General features: G+C 42.5%; 1 protein-coding gene across 2 annotated transcripts in view; it reads left to right on the forward strand.

Moving 5' to 3' along the window:
• The window catches only part of LOC143296304 (signal-induced proliferation-associated 1-like protein 2), a 63,327-nt gene that overhangs the window by 16,381 nt on the left and 24,335 nt on the right, over positions 1–22,611 (forward strand). The window contains exons 3-15 of one of the 2 annotated variants that reach the window (XM_076608154.1): positions 4,475–4,626; positions 5,472–5,660; positions 6,294–6,369; positions 6,933–7,031; positions 7,588–7,691; positions 9,753–9,910; positions 12,373–12,479; positions 13,138–13,272; positions 15,114–15,211; positions 15,625–15,770; positions 16,550–16,664; positions 18,535–18,785; positions 20,505–20,663. In XM_076608154.1, the coding sequence (XP_076464269.1) occupies positions 4,475–4,626; positions 5,472–5,660; positions 6,294–6,369; positions 6,933–7,031; positions 7,588–7,691; positions 9,753–9,910; positions 12,373–12,479; positions 13,138–13,272; positions 15,114–15,211; positions 15,625–15,770; positions 16,550–16,664; positions 18,535–18,785; positions 20,505–20,663 (1,789 nt within the window). The remainder of the gene's footprint in view (positions 1–4,474; positions 4,627–5,471; positions 5,661–6,293; positions 6,370–6,932; positions 7,032–7,587; positions 7,692–9,752; positions 9,911–12,372; positions 12,480–13,137; positions 13,273–15,113; positions 15,212–15,624; positions 15,771–16,549; positions 16,665–18,534; positions 18,786–20,504; positions 20,664–22,611) is intronic. The other variant, XM_076608155.1, reaches the window with a different exon arrangement.

Genomic DNA, 22,611 nt, shown 5'->3' on the forward strand with positions numbered 1-22,611 from the left:
CCAGCTGACCAATGAGATAAAATATTCCCATTAACCAGTCTGCAGGACTGGTGAGGGAAAGAAAAAAAAACAAGTTATATATATATATATATATATAAATTACGAACACAACAGCTAAACAAAAAACCCCAAACAACCCATCTGTGACAACCAATCTAGAAGGACGAATCTGGGTCATACTCCAGACATCTGCACTGTTATATTGCATTACTCTTTTATCACAACAGATTTCTGTGTGGAATTCAGCCTGCTGTCTCAGGAGAGAGACGGGACCACTTAAATTTTGAACATCAAAATATTTAAAAAGTAATAACACATTTGGAAAGAGCGCAGAAAACAACAACCCCAAAACTATGCTGATATGGATTGTATTATTTTGAGTAGTTTTCAAGAAAATCATTCAAAGTTACATTAAAAAGTGTATAAAATGACATATTTTGACAGATTTCACAAACTGCTATTCTTAGACTATCATAAATTTTCAGATGAAGATTTACCAGACTTTCCTTTGCTGTACCTGGTACCACCAGTACCTTGTTTATGACTTCTTTTTTTTTTACCCCTGTCTTAACTTCCTTTTTGATTTTTTTGTTTCTCTCTGACTGCAGTTCGTGCAGGTGTATTTGTTTTCCAATCAAAGTGGATTTTTCTACAAAAGTTTGCCAGGTTCAACCCTTTTGTTACCATGGGTTCTTTTAAGTGCATGCTGCACATGGGACTTCAGTTTATGGTCTTATCCAAATGATTAGCATCCAGACCACCTCTTAAACTTAACTAAAGTTAAGGTCTTGTTGAGTGGAGGAAATACTGACTTGTATGGGATATTGAACTTGTGCAGTCACATTACCTTACTTCCTATGCAGATGCATTGCCACAAGGCCACCACTCAATATGACTAGGCCATCACCCAGGTGTTGTCTTGCACAGAAATTATGCATGATCAGATTATGACCAAGAGGTATCCATGTGATCCGATTGCTGATAAATCTGTCTTTGTGTAACATGAATTATGTTAGATCATTGAAAGAAAAATCATTTTCAATTGATTTCACTGTCAGTGAAAGCCAGCCTGTTCCACTTCTGTCTGATTAGTCTGAAGTGAAGGATGTCTAACTGTCTGTCTGCTTTGTTACATATCATATATTTGATATTAAGCTATTGAGTGTCTATAACTAGTATAACTTAGAGTTGGACATCAGCTGATGTCATGAAAAAAGTTAACATTGCCATAGTGTCTATTAGATGTCCACTAGCATACTACATTTATTTAAATTTTTCCTTCATCGGAGTTTGGTACAATGAACGTAAACAGACTCTGAATGGTTAGTTTAATGTGTCTGGATTATAAACACTATGATTTTGAATTTATGTGATCATTCGTGAGGTGGAAGACCCCCTTTTTTTCCCCTCAATAATGATATGCTAACTGGACTGCATGAAGCACATTTGTCACATGCCAAAAAGGCAATGGACACTTCATCAAGTGAAGACAGTGGTCTAAGTCAGCTGATTTGCACAACTTTACAAGCTGTGCTAATGATTTTATATACATATATGAGAATAAGGATGAGAACTGGATCTGTCTTGTCATGTGATATGTTTGAACTGGAAGGTGATGACAACAACAGTGACAAAACTGAAAACATCATCTGACTCACTCTTCAGTCCATGTTTCCAATCAGATATATATATCAGTTCTGAGCGAGTGACCATGGCTGACTGATGGTGAAGGTGCTGTACTTTCCCCTAATTTGAGAAGAGGGGGAAGAGAAATAGAGGAGTGGTGTAAGACAATATTGGTGAAGGCTAGACAGAAGGCGGGTTTGTATTTGTATTTGTTTTTATCACAACAGATTTCTCTGTGTGAAATTTGGGCTGCTCTCCCCAGGGAAAGCGCGTCACTACACTACAGCGCCACCCATTTTTTTGTATTTTTTTCCTGCGTGCAGTTTTATTTGTTTTTCCTATCTTATATCTAAGTGGATTTTTCTACAGAATTTTGCCAGGAACAACCCTTTTGTTGACGTGGGTTCTTTTACGTGCGCTAAGTGCATGCTGCACACAGGATTGGTTTATCGTCTCATCCGAATGACTAGCATCCAGACCACCACTCAAGGTCTAGTGGAGGGGGAGAAAATATCGGTGGTTGAACCGTGATTCAAACGAGCGCACTCAGATTCTCTCACTTCTTAGGCGGACGCGTTACCTCTAGGCCATCACTCCATGGCACCTGTTACTCAACTGTCTTTTCACAGTCATCAACTGCTGGGTATGGCAACAACCAGTAATCCATGATTTCCTTGAATCACAGGGTTGACAGATGATAGCAGGGAATCATGTGTTGTTGTCTTTCATTTACTTTTCATGCTTTTTGTCACAGATTAGTTGACTGATTTATTTATAGAGGAGACAAACCAGGTGCACCGCAGACACTTTATTGGATCATTTACAACGAGGAGGAAGGGAATATCATCAAAGCGCTCTCTCCTCTAAAGGGGGATGCTCTTAGTCTTAGGTGTAAGGACAACTTGATGGCTCACTCTCAGTCTCTGAGAACATTATTGACTTTTTAAAGTTTTTACAATTTTAGCTTGATGGAACCCACATATGTCGTTGATGAGACGGTTATTCACTCACATGACTGCATCTTGCACTCGTGTGATTTTTATCATAAACACATAAGCTGTTTTTGGTGGGGGGTTTTACAGGTATAATCAGATGATAAGCATGTTATTTCCAGCTGTACTTTGTTTTCTTTCTTGGGTTTTGTATCTACTATAGTTTTTGTGGTAGAATTTATAATTTTAAATGTAAATTACCCCTGATTCCTCAAAATTCCCTAGCAAGGGGAGAACACTTTTTTCTTTTTCTTTTTTCCAAAAATTCTCTGGCACTGAACTGATTGAGTATGAAAACAGAGAAAAGGAGTAAAAATAAATTACAAAAAAAAAAAAAAAAAAAAAAAAATCTGTTTAAAAAAATTGTTTTGAAATCTGTAATGTTAGTCTTCGGTCAGAATGAACACTTGATTCAGGTTAGAATAAAGAGTAAAAGACCAAGGCAATAATTTACTGTAATTTTTTTTTTTTTAATTTTAAAGTTCTGTAAACTGTTGATTAGATTAATAGATACATAAATTGTGTTAACCAAGTGTTCATTGCTTTAAATTTTACAGGGTCACACAATAAACTTCAATAAAGTGAAGAATATATCAAATTATAAGTATATGGATTGGATGTGATCATATAGTATACTGATTTATAGCCTTTTTTTCTTCTTAAAATGTGTGAGTAATAATAATAATAGCCATCTTCACAAAAGCAAGCACTGAAATATGCTTGTATACGCTTTATAAATGGTGTGATAATCAATAAATCATTAGTTAATTCTGCTTTTGAACAGATAACAGCATTTACAACAAGTATAAACATAATAAAGATTTCAGTTTTGTTGGTTGTTTAAGAAGGGGCAAAATGATAAAAGATCACACAAAACAAGTTTTTACAGTAATCTGACTCCGTGACTGACTATAATTTTCCACACCAGTCCTTAATAATTTTGTATGCTGGTTAAAAAAAAAAAAAAAGCGTTCTCACAGACACAGTTCTTGCCCCATGTTATAGAACATGTAGTATGGCCTGTGTTATCATTGATGTAACATATAACACAGCCTGTAGTATCTCTGTTCCAATATGTGTGTTTGTGACATGGCCTGTACTGTCATTGGTGTGTATGATTTACTATGAAATGCCCTATTGTGTCATTGGAGTAATACAAATATATATGTGACATGACCTGTGCTGTCATTGGTGCAGTATGTGACCCGGTCTATGGTGTCATTGGTGTAATATGACATGACCTGTGATGTGACTGGTGTAATATGTGGCGTGTTGTGTCATTGGTGTAATACTGTATATGTGACATCGCCTGATGATGTCATTGAAGGAATATGTGACATGCGTCACATAGTCTATGGTGTCAACTGTCATTGGTGTAATATGTGACATGGCCTGTGGTGTCATTGGTATAATATATTTATTATTATTATATGTGACATGACCTGTGGTGTCATTGATGTAATATGTGACTTGACCTATGTTGTGATTGGTGTATTTTTTAATATGTGACACAGTACGTAGTGTCATCAGAGCAATATCTGATATGGTCTGGTGTGTCATTGGTGTTATATGTGACATGGCTCAGTGTCTCATTGGTGAAATATGTGGCATGGCTTGGTGTGTCATTGGTGTAATATGTGACATGGCCTGTTGTGTCATTGGTGAAATATGTGACATGGCTCAGTGTGTCATTGGTGTAATATATGACATGGCCTGTTGTGTTATTGGTGAAATATGTGACATAGCTCAGTGTGTCATTGTTGAAATATGTGACATGGCTCTGTGTGTCATTGGTGTAATATGTGACATGGCCAGGTGTAACATCACTGAAATATGTGACATGGTGTGTGGCACAGATCACCAGAACCTGTTTGGAACAGACGATCAGCTGGGTCCTGTGGCAGTCAGCGTGCGCAGGGAGAAGGTGGACCCTGAGGAGCGCACCAACAACCTGGGCAGGGCTGACTATGGACTGTATCAGTATCGCATCATCTGTCGCACCAGTCAGGTGGGCTTCCCCCTTCTTTTCTTCTTTTGTAGCCTTGACTTTTGGTGGTAAATCAATGTATCATCATGTAGGTTTTACCACTACATTGTCATTTACAGGACTGTTATAATATGGATTTTATCTTAACCATAGTTAGTATTATGCTTTGGTCTTCAAGGCACATCCTAGATTTTAAGAAAAAAGTGAAAAAATAAAAGAACAATCATTGATACATGCATGTTCTCTATGGATTGTAGCCCTGACACACTAATGTCATAGCTCAAAATAGACAACAAGTGAATAACCAGAGATTTACAAGCTGTTACCTAGTCAAGCTAAAAACCAGAGTTTGACTCGCATGATACTTTGATAGATGAAAAGGAAAGGGGAAGATGCTCCAAGATGGTAAAAAAGGAGAGAAAGAGGTGTGTGGATTGATGCTGTGGCTTGTTGCAGCTGATCTCACTGAGAGGGACCATATTAGAGAATGCAATGCAGGAGAGAGTGGTGTGTAGGCTATGTTGTGGATTGTTGCAGCTGATCACTCTGTGAGGGTCACATCATGGAGAATACAATACAGGAGAGAGTTGTGTGTGGAGTAATGTGGCTTGTTGCAGCTGTTCACACTGAGAGGGTCCATATTGGAGAATGCAGTACTGTACAAGAGAGAGTGTTGTGTGGAGTAATGTTGTGTATTGTTGCAGCTGATCACACTGAGTGAGTCCTCATGGAGAATGCAGTACAGGAGAGGTTCTGTGTGGAGTAATGTTGTGGATTGTTGCAGCTGATCACACTGCGAGGGTCCATATCGGAGAATGCAGTGAAGAAGAGAGTGGTGTGTAGAGTAATGTTGTGGATTGTTGCAGCTGACCACACTGCGAGGGTCCATCCTGGAGGATGCAATACCATCATCAGGGAGACTGAGCAGTTCACGGGGTGTGCCCCTCAAAGAGGTGCTGGAGGTGGCTATTGGTGAGGTGAACCTGTCCTGTCTGAAGCAGGCCACGCCTGGCCCCAAGACAGCAGACCAGCTGCTCAAGTTGGATGAGCAGGGGGTCAGTAGCTCCCCACTCTTCTCTCTGTCACATGTATAGGCATTGGCAAGTCTGTACTGACCGGGTTGTAAAGTTTCTAACATGGGGCAAGCTATATTGCCTTGTATTATTTCACTTTTTTTTTTCTTCTCCTGTGAATGTGTAGTGTCTTAAAACTCTTATCAGTACATGAGTATAGATGTGAAATAATGCCCATCTGTTATCATTGTTAGAAACCAATTTATTGGTGTGTGTGTGTGTGTGTGTGTGTGTGTGTGTGTGTGTGTGTGTATGATTGTGTGTGTCGGTGTCTTGAGAGACGGAGAGAGGAATCATGTGCGTGTAGCTATTTCAAAATCAGTGCGTTTTTTTTATGCTTTTCATTTCTATTTTTAAAATGTGTCTTCATCAGTTCATGTCATTCTGTTCCTGTGCTTGTGTTTATAATTAAATGTAATTCACATTGTTTGTATATGAGCAGACAAAAAATTTGACCTCATAGGGATTGATAAACTGTGATATTGTTTTTCATTGCATTGGGATGTGTGATTTGTGGGATGGGAGGTATGACGTGGTGTTATGTGATGATCACAAGTCATGGTTGGTGTAATGTTGATATGATTCAGTGTGATGTGATGATGCTGTCTGTAACAGATCTGTACAAACTACAAAGTGGGGATTATGTACTGTCGTGCTGGCCAGTCCTCAGAAGAAGAAATGTACAATAATGGTCAGTACTTTCAAACAATACAATATTCTTTTATGTTTACTTGATTGATAGTCAACAGTCTGTTGTGAACACTTTAGAATGTAATTCCAACCAGGCTTGAAAACTTTTATCTAACTTTCATTAATCAGTTGGTCAAAAGCAGTTGCAATTGCAGTATTCAAATATTTCAGATCACTTTTCTTTTCAGTCTTTTCATCCTTCCCTTTTTATTGTAAAGAGTGTCAGCGTGTCAGTACCAGTGTTGAGCTGGAGTAGTAGATCTTCAGTATTGTTTTGCTATAGAAAAGCAATCTCAGATTTTCGCTGATTTTCTAATGTAGTCTGCAGCAGTGTTTTGTCACAGATCAGCATTTTCAGATTTCTACTCATTCAGATTTCTACTCATTTTGTTAGGCCTCGAAGTTTTGACCAAAGCAGGCTTAAAAAATTGTAACTGATTAATCAAATAGGAGCAGCTGATGTTAAACTTACTGATTTAGTGCCAGCCTGATACTGTATACATAACAGTTGAAGTCAGTGTAAAAGAATAGTGGTGTGACTTACATGTCTCCTTTGTTTTGCAGAATGTGGCAGCCCTGTGTTTGATGAGTTTCTGAATCTCATTGGACAGAAAGTGAGATTAAAAGGCTTTGACAAGTACAGAGGGGGCTTGGACTGTAAAAGTAAGACTGCTCTCTGCATTTCTTTGAGTGCGTACGTGCATGTGCACTCACACATGTGTATGTGTGTGTATGATAATGATGTACTGATATAGTGATAGAATGGAAAAGGTTGAGACAGTATATAATTTCATAAGGGCCGCTGTGATAGTGATACACAACATGGAAGAGGTTTGGACAGTATATAGCCTTATAAGGACTGCACTGATAGTGATACTGACACATAGCATGAAAAAAATGGGGACATGATCTGACTTCATTTGGGCTGAAATGATGGAGTGATAGCACAGAAGAGATGGGTGCTGTATATAACTTTTTAAGGGCTGCAGTGATAGTGATGCACAGCATGGAACAAGTAGGTACAGCATATGAGCTGTAGCTCTGTGTGTGTGTGTGTGTGTGTGAGAGAGAGAGAAGGTGCTGATGTCATGTGCTTACAGTTAAGGTGTGTGTAGATGCTGACTGTGTGTGGTGATGGTGTCACTGTGAGAGAGAGAGAGAGAGAGAGAGGGGGGTGAGGTGCAGAAGACTGCTGACTGTGCTGATTGTATGTTTGCAGCTGACACCACCGGTCTGCACTCCTACTACACCACCTTCAACAACAACGAAATCATGTTCCACATCTCCACCATCCTCCCCTTCACCCCCAACAACCACCAGCAGGTCAGTACACCATCAGTGTTCTCTCTCCCTTCAGTGTCACCATGACCACTTCCACCACCACTTCATATCCTTCTGTATCCCCATCCAGCCACACTGCCACCACTATTTCACCTCATCTCTACTTATTTCCCCTTCCTTCCCCACCACCACAGTGTCATGGCCACCTTGCATCAGCCACTGTCCTGACTGTTCTCTTCTCCATCATTGTCATTGTCTTTACCACCATTTCTTCTTCATCAGGTTCCCCACGAGGTGTCCTCCCTCTCTTCTTTTCCCCTCCTCCTCCTCCTCTCTCCTATTGTTGCCACTTTCACCACCACTTCACCATCTGAATCATTGCTATTTGTATTCAACACTTATACTTTTATAGAAAGTGTCATCAGCAAAGTTAACTGTTGTATTACATTCATTATGAGTTTCCCAGGCACATGTAAACAGCGCAACAGTGGGAATAGAACACATCTTTGTGAGCCACTTTTGTTTTGAATAAAAGTAGAAGAGGCGAGATCTCTAACTTTGACTTGTGTTCTACATCTTAGAAAATCTATGATCCAGTCACAAAATAGATTCACAGACAGCAAGAGTTCTTTCAGTTTGAAACACAGTATTCATGGTCTGTTGTGTTAAAGCTGAGCTGTAATCTATATGAAGATCTTAGTATAGCTGTCAGGGTTCTGAAAGTGTCGAAAAACATGGTAAAATACCAATGCCATTAGCATCTTCAACCATTCGGTTAGCTCTAGAAGCCATCTGAAAAGGGTCAAAAGAGGATGCATGCAAGTTTTGACACACCACAAAATGAGACATCAATGTTTAAAGGCAGTTGATATTAAAACTACAGGACAGTAATCATGAAGACAGACAAATTGTGTTTTCTTTGGAACAGGTATGTTGATTTTTTAAAGCAGTGTGGTACTATGCACATTTGAAGGGACATAATAAAAGCATTGATGAAGATGCTAGATTGTGAGACTGTGTTCTTCCTCAAAAGGCCTGGTGAGATGTTATCAGACCCGCATTTCTCAGTTTGAAACGACTGAAGTGGCATCTGACTTTGTTCTCTTAAATGTGCCAGGGGGAGGGGTGGTAATCCAGGATGCATTCACTTTGGAAGAAGCCAGTTTTGTCAGATCAGAAGAAATGAATGTTTAGTTTTCTGTTACAGTTCTATCAGCGGTGTCTTTGTCAGATGAGTTCATTTGTAGTCAGTGATGTTCTGGACTTGATGCATTTCTAGAAATATTAGCTGACTAACCTTTTCCTGAATAGAGACTGCTGTTTGGATGCATTTGTCTGTTGACTCATGGCTCTCTAACAGCCCTATTACACCATGGTTTATTGTTCACAAACATATTTTTGTTTTTTGTTGGAACATACACATTCTTACAGAAAACAATGTAAGCACTCACTTTGTCAATATATTTGTCAAAATCTGTTTTCAGATTATTTAAAAACACCCAAAGCTGTTCACTCATAACAGCGTAGCAAGTTTTCTAGGGCTGAGGCAATCCATGACTCTACTGTTTTAACAAAATGTTTTCAGTTTCTGTTTGAACACAAGTGCAAGGCAATGTTGTAAGATTTTCCCAAAGGAGCGCTGGGAATTGTGTGATATACTTTCATAATGGAGGTGTAACAGTGGAAGGGAGTTCTGTCACCACTTTCTGGACAGTTCATTTTCTGATGATAGTGGTAGAAATTTAGGCACTTCTTTCTTAAGTTGGCTTGATAAAAGTCATCAGCAACAAAAACACTAAACAATGAAGTCAGGGCAACTGTTTTCACTCTTCACTTAATCTGCCAGCAACTACAGGGTGGTAGAGAGGTAGGCCGTGGGATGGTCGTACTATGATCAGGGTCACTGTAGACATTTCACATGATGAGGAATTCTATCCACATCAGCAAAGCAGCACATGATAGTACTTTTACATCAAAGCATCAGTGGTGTTTGTGAGGAAATGGACACTGTTACCCTTCTGTTTTCTTTGTTCAGCTGTGTGGTCAGCTGTGTACACAGTGAAGTCAAGTGGTTGAACAGTTGCCCTGCCCTGACTGTTTCAGTTGCTACGTAAACGCCACATAGGGAACGACATCGTGACCATCGTCTTCCAGGAGCCAGGTGCCCTTCCCTTTTCCCCCCGCACAGTGCGCTCTCAGTTCCAGCACGTCTTCATCATTGTGCGGGTGTCCAACCCCAACACAGAGAACACCCGTTACAGGTAAACATAAAGCTCATCTGAACAAACAATAGCTCTCGCTAAAGGAAAACATTTCCCTGAACAGAACAAAACAGCTCTCACAACTCATAAACATCTGCCTGATCAGAAAAAACAACAGCACTAGCTGCAGGTAAAAATCCACATGAACAGAACAAAAAACAGCACTGGCTACTGATAAACATTCACTTGATCAGAACAAACAGCGCTTGCTACTAGTAAACTATTAAAGCCTTCAGATCAGCATTCAGTTCTACTCTGCTCAAGCGTACTACCTTATCATGCCGAAAACGTGACGTAATGCCTATGATGCAGCCTTCAAATTGAAGATGATTGACCTAGCAGACAACAGTGCAAGTGGCGAACCAACAGCAACCTCCACTTTGTGTTCATGTTCATGAAGTGAAAGCGAGACTGAAGTCAGTGACAAGATGGCGGAAGAAGCTGTGCTGGTTCTCTTCAACTCGGACACTGAAGACAAAGATTTCAGTGTTTTCAGTGAGCAGGATGACATTGAATAAATGTGACTATAAATGTGACTAAATTACGGATCTTATTTTCGTTGTGTTCTTTTTTTTTCTTCTTTTTTTTTGGCACTTGCAGTATTTTCGCTTGCTTTTCTTTGTGTTGTTCCCGCTTGTGTTTATTTCATAACCTACAGTATTGACTGTTTTTCTGTAGTATCAGTATGTGTTCCAGTGCAGGAAATAAGTGCGGCTTATAAGCCAGTGCGGCTTATATATGTATGAAGTTAAAACTTTTCCTAAATTTAGTGGGTGCGGCTTATGTACCAGTGCACTCAATAGACCGGACTTTACGGTACTACAGGTAAACATCCACCTGAGCAGAACAAACAACAGCACTCGCTACAGGTAAACATCCACCTGAACAGAACAAACAACAGCACTCGCTACAGGTAAAATTCCACATGAACAGAACAAACAACAGCACTCGCTACAGGTAAAATTCCACATGAACAGAACAAACAACAGCACTCGCTACAGGTAAAATTCCACATGAACAGAACAAACAACAGCACTCGCTACAGGTAAAAATCCACATGAACAGAACAAAAAACAGCACTGGCTACTGATAAACATTCACTTGATCAGAACAAACAGCGCTTGCTGCTAGTAAACTGTTAAAGCCTTCAGATCAGCATTCAGTTCTACTCTGCTCAAGCGTACTACCTTATCATGCCGAAAACGTGACATAATGCCTATGATGCAGCCTTCAAATTGAAGATGATCGACCTAGCAGACAACAGTGCAAGTGGCGAACCAGCAGCGACCTCCACTTTGTGTTCATGTTCATGAAGTGAAAGCGAGACTGAAGTCAGTGACAAGATGGCGGAAGAAGCTGTGCTGGTTCTCTTCAACTCAGACACTGAAGACAAAGATTTCAGTGTTTTCAGTGAGCAGGATGACATTGAATAAATGTGACTATAAATGTGACTAAATTACGGATCTTATTTTCGTTGTGTTCTTTTTTTTTCTTTTTTTTTTTTTGGCACTTGCAGTATTTTCGCTTGCTTTTCTTTGTGTTGTTCCCGCTTGTGTTTATTTCATAACCTACAGTATTGACTGTTTTTCTGTAGTATCAGTATGTGTTCCGGTGCAGGAAATAAGTGCGGCTTATATATGTATGAAGTTAAAACTTTTCCTAAATTTAGTGGGTGCGGCTTATATACCAGTGCGCTCAATAGACCGGACTTTACGGTACTACAGGTAAACATCCACCTGAGCAGAACAAACAACAGCACTCGCTACAGGTAAACATCCACCTGAACAGAACAAACAACAGCACTTACTACAGGTAAACATCCACCTGAACAGAACAAACAACAGCACTAGCTACAGGTAAACATCCACCTGAACAGAACAAACAACAGCACTCGCTACAGGTCAACATCCACCTGAACAGAACAAACAACAGCACTTTCTACAGGTAAACGTCCACCTGAACAGAACAAACAACAGCACTCGCTACAGGTAAACATCCACCTGAACAGAACAAACAACAGCACTTTCTACAGGTAAACGTCCACCTGAACAGAACAAACAACAGCACTCGCTACAGGTAAACATCCACCTGAACAGAACAAACAGCACTTACTACAGGTAAACATCCACCTGAACAGAACAAACAACAGCACTCGCTACAGGTAAACATCCACCTGAAGAGAATGAACAACAGCACTTGCTACATGTGAAAATCCACAGGAACCGAACAAACAGTAGCACTCACTACAGGTAGACATCCACCTGAACAGTGCAACAGCTAACAATGCATTTAAGGTGTTGGTGTAAAGACATTCACAGATTCAGAGAGGGTGTTCTGGTGTTACACAGGTACAGACTATGTTTAGAGTGTTTTGCATTTCTTATTGATACCCTGTTCACTTTACAGTCCATTTGAGAGCTTGTTCTTGCCCTCTGCATGTCCATATGCCTGGTCTGTTTCAGCATAGCGGTCAGCAGATCTAAAGACGTGCCTCCTTTTGGTCCCCCCATACCTGACATGGGCAGCTTTCCCAAGTCAGCCGAGTTTGTGGATTTCCTCATGGCCAAAAGTAAGTTCTGCTTTCATCCCACCACACCACTCTCCCTGTCATATTCCTTCATGGACACCCCCCCACCACATCACATCCTCATTTTTCCCTGCCACATCTCCTTATGGACTTACCACACCAAATCACATTTTCCTTTTGGCATTACCCTCAGCACATCACTGCTGCCTCTCCCCACCATATTTCCTCATGGCCACACCCTCACTACACCATTCTCTCCTCTCCCTTGTCTTATTTCCTCACGGTCACACTCCTACCACACCACTCTCTCCTATGTTGTGCATTCATCACTAACATAATAAATCATTGGATTTGGTATGTCATGTATTCATCAATGATACACAGTGATGGTTGCAATGTTGTGCAGTCAACTGTAGCATGACATTTATTTTGTTTTGCAGACATCCTTATCATTTGTGCAGTCATCAGTGATGTTGACTGTGTTTTACTGTGTTATGCAGTCATCATTACAATATTCTGCTGTCATCAGTAATATTGACTGCATTTTGCTGTGTTAAGCTGTCTTCATTATGACATTCTGCCTTCATCAGTAATGTTGGCTGTGTTTTGCTGTGATGTGCAGTCATCAGTAATCTTGACTGTGTTTTGCTGTCTTGTGCAATCTTCAGTAATGTTTAGTGTGTTTCATTGTGTTGTGCAGTCATCAATGCAGAGAACGCAGCTCATAGGTCAGAGAAGTTTCGAACCATGGCCCAGCGGACAAGACAGGAATACCTCAAAGATCTGGCTACCAATTTTTGTACCAACAATGCTTTGGATTCTGGATCCAAACTCAGTAAGTGTGTGTATTTAGATTTGTGTATGTATATATGTGTATCAGGACAGAAAAGCATCTGGAATAAGCCACGATTCTGGAACAGATAAAGGGTTTTTTGCTGGTGGCACACTTCAATTCTCAGATGTGTACACAGAGTAAGTCTGTTATGGTTAACCAGCCACCGTGGCGAAGTGGTTAGCTTGCGGACTGACGGGTGGGAGGATGCGGGTTTGAATCCCAGCGGAGATGGGTTTTTACAGCCTGCGGCCGGCTCCTACCCAGAGTTGAGTGTGCTGTGGGCTTAAATGGGGAGACTGGGACCACACAGTCAAGTGTCATCCACTTCACGGATGCGTCTTTGGGTGTGTTGCTCTAATTACCTGACCAACACTGCAAGTGTCTGTATCTCTGGGGCCTGGTTGACGCCAGGATATTATGAAAGGAAGCGTAGAGTACAGCCTTGTCGTGAAGTCCCAAACCAGAATGGACCTCCATAGCAACATTGTTATCATCAACATTATTCTTCTCCTTCTTCATCATTACCAATATAAACAAAAATGTCCCAAAGTCTGTGGCCTTTCATGCCCTGCTGTCACGGTGACCTCACTTTCGATATGCCTCCACTTATGTACTTGGGGTGAGTCTTGTCAGTGCCTTCAGTTTCGGCAGATTCATGGGGGCTGTTGTTGGAGGGACGTGGTGGTGGTCTCCACTCAGGGGGGGCGGGGGGGGGATATGCTCACTCAGTCTGGCTCCACGACTAAGCCATTATTGTCATCAGTATGGGGCTTAGTAGGTGGTGCCCCAAGTACATTAAATCAGAGCAGGCACCACTGAACACCACCGAAGTGACTCAGCAGCAGTGCAGGGTCTCCTGTGGTGTGTGGCCTCCTGGTGGCCTAACATTGATGGTTCCCTGCGGATTGCTGATGTTGGGAGTGTGACAGACGAACCCAGGTGTGGCTGTGTTCGTGGGACTCAGAATGAGCAGCGTGGGAGCAATGCCACTGAAATGGTGCAGATGATGGGGCAGCAGAAAAACAAAACAAAACAAAACAAAAAAAGTCTGTTATGGTTGTCTTTGTGTCCACACTTGTATGTCCTTGATAGAATTTATTATTGGCATTCTTTCAGAATCCACTAGTGAAGCTCTGATGTATCACTGAGAGGTGTATGTGTTTCTGAGGGACGGAAGGAGGTGTGTAGATGTGATGTATCTCTGACGGTTGTGTGTGTGTGTGTAGAGATGTGACGTGTCATTAAGGGGTGTATGTGTGCGTAAAGATGTGATATGTCACTGAGGAATGTATGTGTATGAAAAGAATGACTGTGTCACCGAGAGGTGTATGTGTGTTGATTTAAAGAGATGATATGTCACTGAGAGATGTATTTGGTGTGTCACTGAGGGGTTGTGTATGTGTAAAGATGCGGTTTGTCACTGAAGGATGTACATGCATGTAAAAGTGTCTGTCACTGGATGCATTTATGTGGTGTGACTGAGAGGTACATGTGTGTATATGGTGTGTTACTAAGGGGTGTCTGTCACTGGATGTGTATGTGTGTGTGTGTGTGTCACCGAGGGATGTATGTGTGTTTGTGGTGTGTCACTGAAGGGTGTGTGTTTCACTGATGGGTGTATGTGTGTATGTGGTGTGTCACTGAGGTGTGTATATGTGTACATGGTGTGTCACTGAAGGATGTGTGTGTGTCACTGATGGGTGTATGTGTGTGTGTGGTGTGTCTCTGCGGAGTACATGTGTGTACATGGTGTGTCATTGAGGGATGTATATGGTGTGTCACTGAGGAGTGTATGTGTGTACATGGTGTGTTACTGAAGGGTGTGTGTGTGTGGTGGACAGGCAAGTTTGCCCTGGGCAGTGGCCGCAAGAAGGAGAAGACGAAGCACCGAGTGGTGCCCTACATGTACACCAAGGGGGCCCTGGTCTGGAATGTTCAGGTTGGTTCTCTCTGTTGTGCCTTTTTCTGTTCATTTGTATGTGTGTGTGTCCTTGCCTTGGGCAATCTGCTTGACAAAATGTGTGTGTGTGTGTGTGTGTGTGTGTGTGTGTGTTCTTAGCCTAGGGATTCTGGTCAGTTAATAAGATAATGTGTGTGTATGCATATGTGTATGTGTGTGTTCTTGGCCAAGGGGTTCTGTTCAGTAAATAAATTTATGAGCGTGCTTGTGTCCCTATTTGTCTGTCAAGTCTAAATTTTTATTTCAAGATGGTAATTGATTATGTGTGTATGTCTTCTTGCACAGGGCATTCTGCTTGACAAAATGTGTGATGTGTATGTGTGTGTATACATTGTATGTAAGTGTTCTTGGCCATGGGATTCAGCTCAGGTGATGAAATTGTGTGTGTGCAGGTGGAGGACATGGGCAGTTCAGTGCAGGTGGAGAGTCTGCTGGCGATTGCCGCAGACACCATTGTGTTGCTGGACTCTGCCTCCACTGATGTCATCTTCACTGTGCCCTGCAGCACCGTCATTGGCTGGACCCTGCAGGCTTCCAGGTGCTCTGTCGTGTTACAGTTCCCCACGGGGACCTACTCTGTCTCTGTCGTGATCTGTCTGTCCACTTGTTTCTGTCTCACAGCTTCCCCTCCGTCTTTTTTGTCATCTGTTTGTCCACTTGTTTCAAACAGTGATGGGTGCAGTAGCCGAGCGGTTAAACCGATGGACTTTCAATCTGAGGGTCCTGGGTTCAAATCTTGGTAACGGCGCTTGGTGTGTAAAGGGTGGAGATTTTTCCTATCTCCCAGGTCAACAGTTGTGCAGACCTGCTTGTGCCTGAATCCCCTTTGTGTGTATACGCAAGCAGAAGATCAAATACGCACGTTAAATATCCTGTAATCCATATCAGCGTTTGGTGGGTCATGGAAATAAGACATACACAGCATGCACACCCCTGAAAACACAGTATGGTTGCCTGTATGGCAGGGTAAAAGCCCACTTGTGAACATACGAGTGAATGTGAGAGTTGCAGCCCATGAACAAAGAAGAAGTTTCCAAGAGTTAGCAAGAAGTCTACAAACTGCATGCAGAAAGACTCCAGCTCATCTTGATTGCTGTTTACGAGTGTGTGTGTGTGCGTGTGTGTGTGTGTGTGTGTCCTTTCATTTTCTGTCTTTATCCCTTTGCAACATCAACAGCACTGGAGCTGTCGTCTATAAATGCAACTTACTGTAAAGTGTTAGCGAGTTTTGTTGCTAATAGTGTGTGTATAGGTACTAGGTGTGCATTTGCTTGCGTATATGTGCACACCTTCATAAATATTGATATGTGTGTGCAGTATACGACTGTACTTTGGCCAAGGAGAATGCATCTTGCTACGGCCATTGAGTGGAGACATGGAGGAGATGACAGAGATCATCACACGACTGACTGCAGTCTCCCAGGGCACTGAGGTCAGCTAGGAGCCTCTTTACAAACCTGTTTGTGTGAACTGCCTTGTGATGGGGTCCTTACTGTCCTTGTCTGCCTTTTGGCTGGGTTCTTACTATCCTTTGCCTTGTGTCTGGGTTCTTACTGTCCTTGTCCTTACTGTCCTTGTCTGCCTTTTGACTGGGTCCTTACTGTCCTTTGCCTTGTGACTGGGTCCTTACTGTCCCTGTCTGCCTTGTGACTGGGTCCTTGCTGTCCTTTGCATTGTGACTGGGTCCTTACTGTCCTTGTCTGCCTTGCGACTGGATCCTTACTGCCCTTGTCTGCCTTGTGACTGGGTCCTTGCTGTACTTTGCCTTGTGACTGGGTCCTTACTGTCCTTGTCTACCATGTGACTGGGTCCTTGCTGTCCTTTGCCTTGTGACTGGGTCATTACTGTTCTTGTCTGCTGTGTGACTGGGTCCTTACTGTTCCTCTCTGCCTTGTGACTGGGTCTTTACTGTCCTTGTCTGCCTTGTGGCTGGTTCCTTACTGTCCTTGTCTGCCTTGTGTCTGGGTCCTTACTGTCCTTTGCCTTGTGACTGGGTCCTTGCTGTCCTTTGCCTTGTGACTGGGTCCTTACTGTCCTTGTCTACCTTGTGACTGGGTCCTTGCTGTCCTTTGCCTTGTGACTGGGTCCTTACTGTTCTTGTCTGCCGTGTGACTGGGTCCTTACTGTCCTTTGCCTTGTGACTGGGTCCTTACTTTCCTTGTCTGCCTTGTGACTGGGTTCTTGCTGCCCTTGTGTGCCTTGTGACTGGGTCCTTACTGTCCTTAGCCTTGTGACTGGGTCCTTACTACCCTAGTCTGCCTTGTGACTGGGTCCTTACTGCCCTTGTCTGCCTTGTAACTGGATCCTTACTGTCCTTAGCCTTGTGACTGGGTCCTTACTTTCCTTGTCTGCCTTGTGACTTGGTCCTTGCTGTCCTTTGCCTTGTGACTGGGTCCTTATTGTCCTTGTCTGCCTTTTGTCTGGGTCCTTACTGTTCTTTGCATTGTGACTGGGTCCTTACTGTCCTTGACTGTCTTGTGACTGGGTCCTTACTGTCCTTGTCTGCCTTTTGTCTGGGTCCTTACTGTTCTTTGTATTGTAACTGGGTCCTTATTGTCCTTGTCTGCCTAGTGACTGGGCCCTTACCGTCCTTGTTTTAGTTTTGACTGGGTTGTTATAACCATTACAAGGTCATTAAGGCAAGTGACCTCTAGATGTAACAGTTGTGCTCCAGGGGATGACACAATTGAGAAGTGACTTTCAGCAGATGACACAAGTGAGGACTGATTTTCAAAGGGTGATTTAAGTGAGAAGTGACTTTCAGAGGGTGAATCAAGTGAGAAGTGTCTTTCAGAGGGTGAATCAAGTGAGAAGTGTCTTTCAGAGGGTGAATCAAGTGAGAAGTGTCTTTCAGAGGGTGAATCAAGTGAGAAGTGTCTTTCAGAGGGTGAATCAAGAGAGTAACACAATAGAGAAGTGACTTTCAGAGGGTGACACAAGTGAGGAATGATTTTCAGAGGGTGAATCAAGTGAGAAGTGACTTTCAGAGGGTGAATCAAGTGAAGAGTGACTTTCAGATGGTGAATCAAGTGAGAAGTGACTTTCAGAGGGTGAATCAAGTGAGAAGTGACTTTCAGAGGGTGAATCAAGTGAAGAGTGACTTTCAGAGGGTGAATCAAGGGAAGAGTGACTTTCAGAGGGTGACAGAGAAGTTTCTTTGAGAAGGTAACACAATAGAGAAGTAACTTTCAGAGGGTGAATCAAGTTGGGAATGATTTTCAGAGGATGACACAGGTGAGAAGTGTCTTTCAGAGGGTGACACAATTTAGAAGTGTCTTTGAGATACATCTGTTGTGTTTCAGACAATGAAGCTGGTGCTGAAGCGAAACGGCTTGGGACAGCTGGGGTTCCACATCCAGTCAGAGGGCATCGTTACAGATGTGGAGCCCTATGGGTTTGCCTGGGAGGTGGGTCTGCGCAAAGGGAGCCGACTGGTGGAGATCTGCAAAGTGGCCACCATCACCCTCACCCATGATCAGATTGTGGACCTTCTGCGTACATCGGCCGTGGTGAAGGTGGTGGTAGTGCCCCCATTGGAGGATGGCACGCCCAGGTGAGCACATGGGGTTGTCAGTGTGTACTGCTGGGTCCTGTGGGTCAGTCTGCAGGATGGGTCTTGGTCTGCCTCAGTCCGCTCTGGTCATCCTCTTTCCCAGTCTGTCCTTTTACGTGGGTTACTGTCTTTGTCTGGTCTGCTGACTGAGTGTTGTTTTGTCTCCATGGGTTTGTTGGAACCTAGTGTACTGTTTTACTGTGTTGTCTTCTTCTTTGATCTCAAAAAAAAGAAAAAAAAAAGAAAAAGGGTTCTCTCCTCTCTGGTCTGGCATTCAGCATACAGTACTGTTTTGTGTGTGTGTGCATTGTGGAGGAAGAATTTGTTACATATCTATATAGGGGAGGAGCCTATATAGTCTGGTAGTTTAGGGAAAGTGTTGGTATGTGTAGATGTGTGTCTATATTTAAGTGGGACTGCAGGTTTGTAATGCAAGTGGAGGGGGTGTATGTGAAGTGGTGGTGTGTAGGGATGTGTCTATATTGTAAGGGGGAGAGGGGATCTGTAAGGCAAGGGGAGGGGACATAGTATATATGTATAGTGGTGGTGTGAAGGATGTGTGTCTATATTGTAAGGGGAGAAGGGCTCTATGAGGCAATGGGAGGGGGCTTAAGTGTAGTGGTGCTGTGAAGAATGTGTCTTTTGTAAGGGGAAGGAGGGATCTTAATGCAAGGGGAGGGGGTATACGTATTGTGGTGGTGTGTAGAGATGTGTGTCAGAATTGTAAGTCTGTAACGCAAGTAGAGGGAGTATATGTATGTATAATGGTGGGGTGCAGGGATATGTGTCTATGTTGTAAGGGGGGGAATGCAAGGGGAGGTTGTATATGTATATAGTAGTGGCGTGCGGGATTTCTATCCAAGCTGTAAGGGAAGATGGGGTCAGTAATGCAAGGGTAGTGGTAAAAGGTATATATATAGTGGTGGTGTGCATGATGTGTGTCTAATTTGTAAGGAAAGGAGGGGCGTAAAATGTAAGTGAGGGGGTATATGTATTGTCATGGTAAGATGTGTGTCTGTATTCTAAGAGGAGATTGGGTCTATAGCGCAAGGGGAAGGGGTACTGAAATTGTATAATGAGAACGCCATTCTGCCCTTGTAAAGTGGGGATGTCGGGGCGTGGGGGTGGGTTGCTGAGAAGGGGTAAATGTACAGTGATGGTGTGTAGGGCAAAGTACCGACAGCAGTCAGTGTGTTGGCCACATGTGTCCAGGATGGTTGCTTTATCCCATGGCCTCTCCTTGCATCTCTTCTCCCGTTCACTGTGTATGTACATGTCTGTCTTTAGCTTCCTGGCCTCTTTGTTTTGAGGCCTCCAGTGCAAGTACTGTTCTGTCAGCTGTGTTTGTCTGCTATGAACTTGTCCAGTGTAATGGCTTTAAAAAAAAATTATAATATTAGTATCATATTGTGTCTGAGGCTTGTGAGGTATGTCTTTATTGTGTGAATGTGTGTGAGTGTTTAAGAGTGAACAAGAGTACATACTGTACGAATGTTTGGATATATGGGTGTGTGTGTTGTACATGGGAGTGGGCATGTTTATGTGTGCAGGCATGTGTGTGTGTGAGTTTGAATGTACTTTGTGTGTGTGTGTGTGAGAATCAGTTAGGTTGTTTAGGAATGATGGTATTTATATTCCTATGTCTGCTGATAATAATGTTTCAGCAGTGGTTTTAATCATTGCTGTGTGTGTATGTGTGTGTGTGTGTGTGTGAGACAGGGGGTTGATCACTTTCAACACCCACCTTTCCTTCACCCCCCTGGTGTCTGTGCACACCCCCTTCTGTCCCGACCAAATGCCTTTTCTGTCACATCATCCTCCACTGGCCACTCAGCGGCCCTGTCTCAGCCTGCCTCAGCTGCCACTGCCCTGGGCTAGGTATCAGTGTGTACACACACCCTGTGGTTTGCCTTGCTGCCCAGCAGAGGGTGTGGCCCGTCTGCCTGCCTCTTGTTCTTCACCCCTCTGTGTCTGCTTGTGTGTGGCTTGGCTTGGGCACCCTGTCAGCACACCTCTCCCAGCATCTTGCACTCATCTGTGTGTGCATGCGTGTGTATGTGTGATGCGTGTGTGTGTGTATATTTGCATGGGCATGGACACATGGTTCCATAATCCAGAAACTAGGAAAGCTTTGGTAAACATGTTTATACAGGATCTGTACTATTCTGTTAATGTTCTGTACAAGGATAGCAACCCAACAGTAAACCTGTCACATCAGTTTTGACTGGAATTTGTCTGAATATTAAATCTGTGACGATGTCGGCTGCCTTAAGTGGAAATATTCATGTTCCAGCACGATGAGCAAAAGATATTAGTTGGCGTGAATGCTGTAGGTTTTGTTTTGTTTTTCTAAATAAGTGTATGATTTTCAGCCCCCCACCCTTTGACTGTTTGTCATTTGCACCCTTGCATTCCATTGATTTGTCTTTTTCCCACTATACTTTGATTGTCAGTCATTATTATTATAACGAGAATCAGGTATATGACCAACAAGATATTCTTTGAATTTAAATCTTGATTATCATAGCATGGCGAGTATTGGTTTTGTTACTCTCAAATATTGAGAATAGTACAATCAAGTCTTGCTGGGAGTTCGCAGGTCTAAACGGATACTAATACTAACATTGCATGAGTGCTTTGATATGGGAATGAATCAGGATTATGCTGACATAGTGTACATTATAGGCTTTTTTTGTTGTTTGTTTTTTGGCCCTTTCTTCCATCCCACTTCAGCGGTATTTCTCCATGCTGCCCATCCTTAGTCTCCTATACACTCCTATACTCAGCCACACTCAGGCTTGACTGTTGCAGTCCAAGGGCTAGCAAACATTTGGAGCGATCAGTGTTAAATCGCTGGGAGGCCACCACCAGAGCAGACTGTGCACTGCTGCTGAGTGTTCAGTAGTGCCAGCTCTGATTCAACATTCACAGGACACCACAAAGCCCCCTAATAACAACAAAAATTGCTTAATTGCGGAACCAGGCTGAGTGATTGTCTCTCCAGGAGTGGAGACACCACCATGTTGCTAGAACAAGTCCCCCATGAACCTACTGACAACAAAGGCTTCGGCAGGAACTCGTCATAAATTTGGAAGTGTAGAGGGAATTGAAACTGAGATCACCATGAGAATAGAGCATGAAAGGCCACAGATTCTGGGCATTTTTTGACTCAAGTGTATTATTATTTACAAACAAAGTGAGTTTGTGTAATTACAAAAAAAAACCCACCCCACTGTGTGTGTGTGTGTGTGTGTGTGTGTGTGTGTGTGTGCTAAACATTAACAAATTTTTTTCTGGAAAAACATTTTTCTGCCATTTTCCATATGTTCTACTTACAATGACGTCCACTTCTCGGAAAGGCACACAGTATGAAAAAGCAAAAATGTGTTTCTACAGTTAATTTAATATTTCATTTTAAGATCTTTTCAAGAAAACTTTAGTACTTTAATTTTGCATATTGACACATTGATTGATAGCAGCCCTTTAATTATTTTTCTTTAAAATAGCAACTATTTCTGCTTATTATTGAAGTTACATTGAGGCATACATCACCCAGGAGCAGCCAAATTCTGCCATGTAATGGGGCTTCAATCAGAATGTGCTGTATTTCAGAGAGGTCTCACTCATCCAAAACACACACACACACACACACACACACACACACATGCATGCAAAAAGACTGGGAGCAGACTGTTCCCATGTCCCTGCAGGGGTCATCTGCCTTTTACTGCAGTGATACAGGTATGCATGTGGAGGTTCTAACACTGATGTGAAGGGGCCACTGAAGCATTTGACTGGCATGATGGAGTTGTTGACATGACAGAGA

This window comes from Babylonia areolata, chromosome 21 (assembly GCF_041734735.1).
Source record: "Babylonia areolata isolate BAREFJ2019XMU chromosome 21, ASM4173473v1, whole genome shotgun sequence".
NCBI classification, from domain to species: domain Eukaryota; kingdom Metazoa; phylum Mollusca; class Gastropoda; order Neogastropoda; family Buccinidae; genus Babylonia; species Babylonia areolata.